Raw genomic sequence first — 10,046 nt, forward strand, 5'->3', positions numbered from 1 at the left:
CTATCTATCTATCTATCTATCTATCTATCTATCTATCTATCTATCTATCTATCTATTCATCCATCCATCCATCTCTTGCCTTCCTAGATAAAATTACATTTCAATTTAATTTATTCAAATTAGTTCAAATTACAATTCTGCATCCTGTTTGTTACTATAATTCAAATTCAGGAACTGAATTGAAATTTAAAAGGCTTTCACAACTCAATTCTGAATGGTACACAGCCTTTTACAGGTTCACAATCCGATCTTAATGAATTTTCTCACCACTCAAGTCCAAAAACACCATACAAGACACTGTCATGTACGCTGCTTCCCTCGACGACAAAAACGCTGCGTAGCACGTTGAAATAAAGCTCATAATCAGGAATGGCGCACACCAGTCTGGCCTTGAGAAAGGACATCCACTTCCTCTGAAGAGACCTCTGCCCTCCAATGTCCCCCTGTGAATGCCAAACAAAAAGCAACTGATATGACAATCAAAGCAAGTTACATATAAAATTATGGCTCATTTTTATTAACTCAATAGTGTAGTGGGAATGACACGATATACATATTATGCGTAGTCTGCAGTTCTTTTAAAGCTGACTCCTCAGGGGCATGAGTCACACTAAAGTAGCTCTAAAAATATTAACAAATAATAAACACAATATAGCCCCATCTTACAATCTAATGAGATGTGACATAATTGAGTTTAAATGATAAATAATGATTATGTAGCTTTGCATCACACCGCAATCCCTGTCAACTGTCAAATCAGAGGTATACTGAGAAGGGAAAAAAATATTATCTGGGGAATTTCTACCAAGCCACCCCATGGCTTTTTGCATAATTCACATATACCCTTGAGAGTAGTTCACAGCCAAATGCACCAAGCATTGCCATGTGAAACTCTCCTGAATTAAACATTCAGCTTGAAATGACACAGTTGTGGGCACAAAAAGCTGTCCTAAATATGCTAACAGCGTTCTGCTCAAAAACAGGCTCCATCAGGCTCTAGTAGTAACATGAGGATCTTCAGGCTAATTGTGGTGTCAGTTCACATTCAGGCGAGAAGAAGAAAGACCAGAACTGAGGATGGCTCAAATTTAAGAGTAAAGGAAATAGAGCCTTTTGTGCAGTTTCTCCATAACAAAAGTTATTAGCAATGTTGTCACATGATCTAAGTATCAGATATTTGTGTCACTGAAAATGGCAGAATTTCATTCTTTTTTTTTCTAGAAATGTACACTATATACTGGCTGTAGAAAAAACTACTTTCAATCTGTTAGACAAACTATATCAAAGTTGAAATGTAGAGAAACAGATTAAAAAGGAAAAACAGAAAGAATGTACAATGGAGGCTGTGGAAGACATCTGGGGCAGAATAATCATTTCCCTCCTGCTCATTATTGCCATTATCACAGCAAGGCATGCTTTGTTAATTTGACAGGAAATATTTTCTTAATTAATATGGAATGTATTTATGATGTGTAAACACTGTACCTTACGTATAATTGCTATTTAGACTTTAATTGTGAAAAACACATATTTCTTTGAATGTTTATTTTGTGTCTTTTTTCTAGTAACTTCTGCAAAGTAGAAATTAGGCTAAGCACTATAAACTTCATGCATCTGCTACTGAGCTTTGCTTTTTTATTTACATTTTTTTAAGGGTCAAAGCATGTCGATTTATAGGGACACTTAGTATTAATAGTTTGTTGCTGTACTTAATTAGTAATTTGATTAACTTTTATTGTTGTTTTGTGCACTAATCTCTGTAAGGGTGATTACTGTTCCCCTTGGTGAACCTGCTTAATTAAAATAATTTCTCACCCACTGAACACAATGGAAGTCAACAGATTTTTAATGTATAGTAAGTAAGGGTTGCCTACATTTAGAAGACAAATTGGACGAATTTAAAACAATATCTTCAAATTGTTCTTTAACATCTTGATTGAACTTACACCAAAAGTTTTGTTTATTGGGGTGAGACTAGTGTTTTTAACCTATCTATTTAAAATGCTAACAAAGTTTTTCACAACTAATATTAATTTTATTTAGTTAACCTAAAGACTGTGAACTATTTACTAAAACACTCTTAATTTGACTGTAATTTTCACCATTCAGTCTTGGTGAACATAAGAGGCTTCTTTCAAAAACATTAAAAATATAACCACAAACTTTTGAACAGTAGTCTATAAGCATGGATGTGTACATGTGTGTAATCGGCCGTATAGGTGTGTGTGTGTGTGTGCGTAGTGTGGCCTACTTTGGACTGGAGCTGGAGTCAAACAGTAAGGGACCTGACCTGCTTCCCAGAGCCATGAAGTGTTAACTGCAGAGTGAATGCAGGCGTGAAATAAATGAAGATATAACGGTGAGGGGAAAATGCTGGGTGGTTTATCCGAACACAATGAAGAAACTAAATGAGATGAGAGTAATGCAGGTGGGAGAGCATGTGTGGGAGAAGGAAAGTGAATGAGAGAGATAGTTTGGGTAGTGGGGCTTTATCTGCCCAGCAACAGTGGCAAACCGTAGAAACTCCAGGAATGTGGGGCGACATGAGGTCAGGCTGGTGCTGTCACGGAGCTCTGAATAATTTTAGCTTATTTGAATTGTACTTAGGAGCGAAAATGTCTTGTTAATGCAAATTTGAACACCAGATCAACATAGCATAACTGTTCCTCTTCAAGATATATCCCAAACTTTACCTTACACACACGGGCCACCCTGGCCACTTTGGTCTGGCTGGAGTAAGCTGTCGGTTCTGTGTTCCTCTCCGTGAAGAAGAAGTAGAGTTTGTCATCATCCCCGATGGAGCTGTTGATGCTCTCTCTGAGTAACGCTGAGCCGACAAAATCTGACTCTACGAGAAAACAACAGCATTAACTGCTGCCCGAACCACAATGGACCAATTATGGGTCTTACAGAGCTTATTGTGTGTCTGAGAAGTTTCAAAGTACAGTGTTTATTGATTAAAATATAGTGACTCTTTTGGGATCTTATGTTCCTTTTAATCTTATACTGTATCTTACGTTTTAACTGAATCAAAATATTTTGCCTAAAAGTATTGAATTATTAGTGATGCTTTCTAAGGCAGGTGTGCTATTACTTTTTGATTCTTGCTTGGCAGATGATACAGTGAGTAAAAAATGGCACATTCACATTCTTCTTTTTCAAAAAATGTTCAACTAACCCAGCAGCCATCTTGTTGGGGAATCGTCCATCCGCAAGTTGGGGAAGGGAAAGTTGCGTCGTATATCAGAGATGTTACGAAACTCATACTGGGAGGCAGAGTACATCTCACCATCTGTAACAGCAAATCTTATAGGTTACACTAGAAGAAACATAAGAAATAAGCTTATGAATCTCATGAGCTTATGAATCTCATAAGCTTATGAAGTCATTTACCTATTATGAATCCAGTGTAGCCCTTTGTAGGGTCGTAAGGACATTTCTCCTTTCCTTCCTCAAAACGCACAAAGGTAAAGCGTGCCACATCCTGAGCAAAACATGGAGATTTATAAGCACCATGCTCAATCTTATACTAGAATATAAATCATTCATGATCACAATTTCTTTGCAATATGAAGTTCAGAATGAGAGAGGTAAACATCTCACTATGTAAGCACAGCGTGGTCTGAAGGCATGCGTCCCGCAGGTGTACAGGTGAGTGTCATTGTATCTGTCCAGGAACCGCACATGATTGTAGCATTCAGTCTGTGATTAAACAACAAGGAAGAAATTATTCTAGAACTCTTAAAGGGGTCATATGATGCTGCTAAAAAGAACATTATTTTGTGTATTTGCTGTAATGAAATGTGTTTGACCCCTTTAAATTTTCTAAAAAAACAAACAAAAAAAAACATTATGCAGTACCATACACAGACTTTAGTCTGTGGAGAAAACCAATAGCCAATACTCGAAAATGTTTATTATTGTTTGAGAGTGTGAATCTGGGTTCTTATAGTTAAATAAAACCATTTAAAAAAAAATTTTTTACTCACGAACTGCCTTTTTTTTTATTATTTTGCACATTACTCGAGGTCCACTTAAAATGTTATCAAGATTTTGACATCAAAAAACATAATTTTCTGTCCTGTTTTGACCCCCTCATCGGAATACTCCATTTGAATAGGGGTGGCGAATTGTAGATTCGGAAGTAAACGCCCACTGTTATGATTGGCTAACAGTTGTGTATGTTTGACAGCCTACGTCCTTCACAGATGGACGCTGCTGTGATTTAGGTTAAAACGCATAAATACTCAAACGATCTGTACAAACAGACCAAGCAATAGTACCCAGTGCGACATTACTGTCAGATCCAATATAGCCAGCATATCCTGAATGTTATCTACAGTATGTATCACAAAAAAGTACACCTTTTCATGCTTTAGATGTGGTTTTCCATTTATATATCCATTTGGAAGAAACATTTATCCAAAGCAGCTTAAAGAGAATTCAGGCAAATACATTTTACCAGTACTTGTTCCCTGGGAGTCATTGGCATGTAGGGTTGGGTATCATTTGGGGGTTTTTTTATACCGGTGCCAAATCGACACTTTTAAAACGGTTTCGGTGCCTAAACGGTGCCTGAACCGATACTTATTTAAAAAATAAATAAATAAAAATTCCCCAAAAAATTATGAATTGGCCATTTGCACTATAAACACATGATGTCTGTTTCATTCATACTGGACGTCAGAGGGATCCCTTGCACAGAAAATCCACATATCCAGTCACAGAAGTAGCGAAACTCAGGAAATCCCTTATATGGACAAAGGCATTGCTATTATAGCTGTTTTAAAAAAACAAAAAAAAACAGAGCATATAAACTTTTTGATTGATAAATCAATGACAACAATCACTTGACTGCGACAATATAGTTTATCTGTTTTATTCAAGCCATCTGGTATTTTCATAATAATTAAGTATATTTATAATCCATTGCTAATCGATATATATTTTTAAAGTAGCCTATGGAACATATTTTCTGCCTCATTCTGTGACAAGAAGCAGATCACAAAAGGAAGCATTTGACTGGTGTTGTGGAGTAAAAAGGTTATAATGTTCTCTTTTTTTGGACAACAGGTTTAGAAATGTGAATACAAGGGAAGTTTAGCTTTAGGCATTTTAATTTAAGCATGTTTAGCTTAGTTAACGGAAGGCTACCTGCTGCCGTCAGAGCAAGTGTAATTACTGCATTCACGCGCTCCTCGGATGCTCTCATTTCCCAAGTTGTGCTTAAGTCGGAATGTGAAAACAACATGGACACTCATGTTACTACAAAGATGTGTTGGATTTGTATTATTAGAGATTTTCGACTTGAGTTCACGCGCATTTTCTCAATCGGGAAATTATTTTTCACGTGTGGTGCTGGTGATGATGCTTCTTACGTCTGTTTCGGAGAACCAGAGGACAAATATTTCAATCGATAGCTCAGGCATGGCACCGAAATCTGCATTCTGATTCAGTTCTAGTACATACCGGTTACATAGGAACCGGTGCCATATTGGTACCGGGTTTGGTACCACCCAACCCTATTGGCATGACATTGACATTGAGTTGAGCTGTGGGATTTAGGGGAGGATATCCTACACATCAAGAATGGCAATACCTGATTGTTCTTTCCTTTGCTCAGGCACTGCCTCTTCTGTTCTGCAGACGCTGCCCATTCAAGCTGTTATACAGACATGAACAACAACTATGATCAGCCCAGCTGCATTAAGAAGAGGAATGAAGCATATAAAAAATATTGTGACAAAGGTGGAACTCACAGAAAGAGAGATACTGGTGTCAGAGATGTTAGAGGTGTCCAGCTTGTAAATGGCCTCTCTGGCCCCAACATACAACAACCCTGGTCCGTCCTCCAGTAACAGAGAACTGTAGTTCACTGCAGCTCCACGGAAATGATTACAACCCAGCAGCCCTGCGAACGGAGAAAGAGACCCAGTTAGAAAAACAGGGACAAACATGACCAAAACATAGAGACCCACTCATAGCTCTACACTCTTTTGTCTATTATTGGAAACATTTGAACTGGGATGAACAGATGGAGAGCTAAATCATTATCAGCAATCTATGAATAAACTGAATGGCTACAAAGAAAAGATGACCATGAAAACAGAATAATAAAGCTTCATTCAGCAGCATGAGAAGGTATGGCATGAATTGCATTAATGTGACATAGCTTTGCCACAAACTAAGATCAAACTTCACTGTAAAAAAGAAATGCTGGCACAATAAAAAGAGTCAGCGAAAGCAAAAAGGTGCTGTAAAAAGTAGTGGATTTAACACTTCCTGTTTTCATGCGCAATCATAAAGTATCTTTCTGAGACATTAACGCATTTGGGTGGTCTGCTTCCTCAAATTAAGGGCATAAAGTAAACCCAGGCACATTCTGAAGGGTAAAGGACTTGTATTGCCCATCTACAACACTGCATGCTGAGATTTCCTGCCCCATACTGAGAGACGGGTGGGCTATGCTGATGAGACTTGGCAGTATTAGGCCCCATATCAACCATTGTACCCCTCGAAAATGCCCTTCTCTTATCTCTCAAAACACCCATCCCCCCCAAACACAGTGCTAAAGTCTGCTTCAGCAACAATATACAGTAAATCCAGCATGCAAGAATATGCAGCTAGAATTTAAAAGAGATTTGTGTGCCCCATCATATTTTCCATTATATTTTTGAGCAAAGTACAAAAATTTCATTGTTTAAAGACTGAACACCAGAATAGCATACTAAAATACTCTGAGAGACACCGCTATTAAATCATCAACACTAGGGATGTAACGATTCACTCAATTCACGATTTGATTCGATTCACGATTTATTAATTTTTTTACAAAATGAGATTTTAGACATATTATAAATTAAATGTGTCCTTTTATTAATTGCTTGGACAAAATACTTCAAAATACACTTATTTCTTTGTGAAATTGAAATATAACACTATAATAATATATTAATATAGCACTTGTAAATTATTGCTCTTTTGTTGGTTTTGATTGCTTCTATTGTCCTCATTTGTTAGTCACTTTAGATAAAACCGTCTGCTAAATAACAACATTTAAATATAATGTAAATGTAAATAACAAAACTAATTTTTTTTTATTTTAAAATAAGCCCCAAATCAAATAAATAAGTAACACAAATAAAAGAAACCTCTTCATATAAACAAACTAATGCTTTGTCTGTGCTCTTTCCATTTAAAATGAGAGGCAACCACTGCATTTTAATCTTGATCCAAACAAAGATGCTGCATACATGCAACATGAGCAGTTTTTAATCTAAATTACGTTGTATAATTTCGAAATTTGAAGCAAAAACAGAATGATTTGACTTTAGTTTTGTGTAATTATGCATAAAAAATATCTGCATGAAACAGCAGACAAGCTGAATGAGACGCAGATTCACTCTCTGCCAGTGGGTGGAGCTTAAAGCGTTTCATTGGTTTCCGCTGTAAACAAAGCAGCGCTGCACTTATGAACTTTAATATGCATTATACAGAGGTAAAATGAAAAGAAGAAATACCATCGAAAGACAGTTCAAGTTCCCCTCAGACATACATTCATATAAACTCCTACCCCTAACTGAATCGCAATTTGTTTAGCATCTCAAACGATTTGAATCGTCACATGTTTAAATCGATTTTCAACCGGCTCGCGGTTAATCGTTACATCCCTAATCAACACAAAACAAATAGTGTGACCAGTGTATTCTGATTACAGAATGAATAACACTGCTTTTTTGGTGAATCAAAAGCATACAGAGTCCCTTTCAAGGAAAGTCTGATTTTTGCAGCACCTCTGAAAGGCTTTTATTTGAATGGGGAAATCCTGAAATCTCAAAAACTGCTTGCCACACTTACATTTAAAGAATATTTCAAATTAGCAACAAAATCTTACATAAATTGTCCCATAAATGTTGTTTCTTATGCTCAAATAGCATTAAAAATGTATATTTTAGGTTGGTCCAGCGAATGCACTTGTGCAGCCCTAAGCGTGTCTCAGGACACTGACTGTTTCTATGACAACCAGAGCCTCTAACAGCAACTGCAATGACAATTAACAGCTGATTGGCTCTTTTTTTGTAAGGCGGCGCTTTTCCCACCATATTGCCAGTTGCACTTTTTCCCATTCATAATAACATGAGTGCACTTTTGGTATATCTAAAGTTTTTGATACAGAGCAACCAGTGTTTTCCTATTCCCAAATGAATGCCTCTTATGAGCCGTTTTTTTTTAGTGAACCAAAAGCATACAGCACAACCAGTGTAGTCTAATTGCAAAACGAATGACTCATATGAGCCAGTTCTTTTTAGTGAACCAAAAGCATATAGAGAAACCAGTGTAGTAGTCTGATTTTCTCTCTGGAGTTGTGTGACGAGAGGGGCGGGGCTGAGAGCCGTGGGAACGGAGCGAGGCCGGTGGAGTAATTGCTAATGCGCGACACCTGCGCCACTCACCGGTCTCGAGTCTCACGGAGGAGCTCCGGAAGGATAAAAGGGAGGAGTGACGACAGTGAAAGACGAGAGAGGCCAGGCCTGGACTTTATTTTGTGTTTTGGTTTCGTTTGTGCACGACAGTCGTTCGTGAGGGGCTGTCGCGCTATTTTGTGTTTATTTTATTATTAAAGTTTTATTTAAATGTTCACCGGTTCCCCCCTCCTTCTTCCCGACCTACAAACATTGTTACATTGGTGCCGAAACCCGGGAGGAAGGGGGGACACGCTGCCAGACATCCCTCGCCGCTGTCAAAAACATAGTGCAACCAGTGTAGTCCAATTTCTGACTGAGTCTGTTCTTTTTGGTGAATCAAAAACATACAGTGCAAACAGTGTAGTCCCATTTCTAACTGAGTCTGTTCTTTTTGGTGAATCAAAAACATAGTGCAACCAGTGTAGTCCAATTATTGACTGAGTCTGTTCTTTTTGGTGAATCAAAAACATACAGTGCAACCAGTGTAGTTCAATTTCTGACTGAGTCTGTTCTTTTTGGTGAATCAAAAACATACAGTGCAACCAGTGTAGTCCAATTATTGACTGAGTCTGTTCTTTTTGGTGAATCAAAAACATACAATGCAACCAGTGTAGTCCAATTATTGACTGAGTCTGTTCTTTTTGGTGAATCAAAAACATACAATGCAACCAGTGTAGTCCAATTATTGACTGAGTCTGTTCTTTTTGGTGAATCAAAAACATACAATGCAACCAGTGTAGTCCAATTATTGACTGAGTCTGTTCTTTTTGGTGAATCAATAACATACAGTGCAACCAGTGTAGTCCAATTATTGACCGAATCAGTTCTTTTTAGTGAATCAAAAACGTAGTGTGTGTAGTCCAATTTCTGAACGACATACAGCACAACCACTGTAGTCCGATTCCAAAACATATTACTTTTGTTAGATGGTTCTTTTTTTGGTAAATCAGTAAATCAAATAGTCTGCTTACCAAACAAATTATTCAGATGAGCCGTGTTTTTTTTTGTTTTTATTTCAAACACATACAGACATACAGCAACTGAGACTTAAATTAGTATAGCTACAGACTGGTTATTTATACTACATTGCATAAAGATAGACATTATGAACTCTGACAGAAATATTTTACAAATATTAACACTAGTAGCTTTTAAAAGAGCAAAACCAGCAGTACTGGTCTAGTGTTTGAGCTAGCATGAAAATTAATGACAGTATAAACCAAAAAGTCAAGGCCACGAGGCTCTAAACTGTCAATCAAAGAAAGGTCGGAACAGACCTACGGGTTGCTGTGCACGTGGGACAGCCAGTGGCTAAAATTACTCATAACAGGAAAGAAAATATTAAGTTATGCAAACATGATTCAAGACCTCAGGCAAAGTGACGACATTCTGTGTGTGTTGTTAATCTTTGTGTCTCATTGTGTAGATAGAGAAAGATAGTGACTGTAACACACACAGTGATGAGTGCAGAGCTGACGATAAACTGAGAGATCACACAAAAGCCTTTGAGCTCAAAGCACATTGTGTGTCCTTGGACCATGTACACACACAGCCACTCATACACACACACACACACACACA

General features: G+C 37.4%; 1 protein-coding gene across 1 annotated transcript in view; it reads right to left on the minus strand.

The window, feature by feature from the left end:
* The window catches only part of sema4gb (sema domain, immunoglobulin domain (Ig), transmembrane domain (TM) and short cytoplasmic domain, (semaphorin) 4Gb), a 30,572-nt gene that overhangs the window by 7,240 nt on the left and 13,286 nt on the right, over window positions 1–10,046 (minus strand). The window contains exons 3-9 of the mRNA XM_016251080.1: window positions 5,760–5,911; window positions 5,600–5,662; window positions 3,604–3,702; window positions 3,394–3,484; window positions 3,179–3,292; window positions 2,694–2,848; window positions 268–443 (exon numbers count right to left, since the gene is read on the minus strand). Coding sequence (XP_016106566.1) covers window positions 268–443; window positions 2,694–2,848; window positions 3,179–3,292; window positions 3,394–3,484; window positions 3,604–3,702; window positions 5,600–5,662; window positions 5,760–5,911 — 850 coding nt within the window. The remainder of the gene's footprint in view (window positions 1–267; window positions 444–2,693; window positions 2,849–3,178; window positions 3,293–3,393; window positions 3,485–3,603; window positions 3,703–5,599; window positions 5,663–5,759; window positions 5,912–10,046) is intronic.

The sequence above is a fragment of the Sinocyclocheilus grahami genome, unplaced genomic scaffold (genome assembly GCF_001515645.1).
Source record: "Sinocyclocheilus grahami isolate Dianchi unplaced genomic scaffold, SAMN03320097.WGS_v1.1 scaffold1027.1, whole genome shotgun sequence".
Taxonomy (NCBI): Eukaryota; Metazoa; Chordata; class Actinopteri; order Cypriniformes; family Cyprinidae; genus Sinocyclocheilus; species Sinocyclocheilus grahami.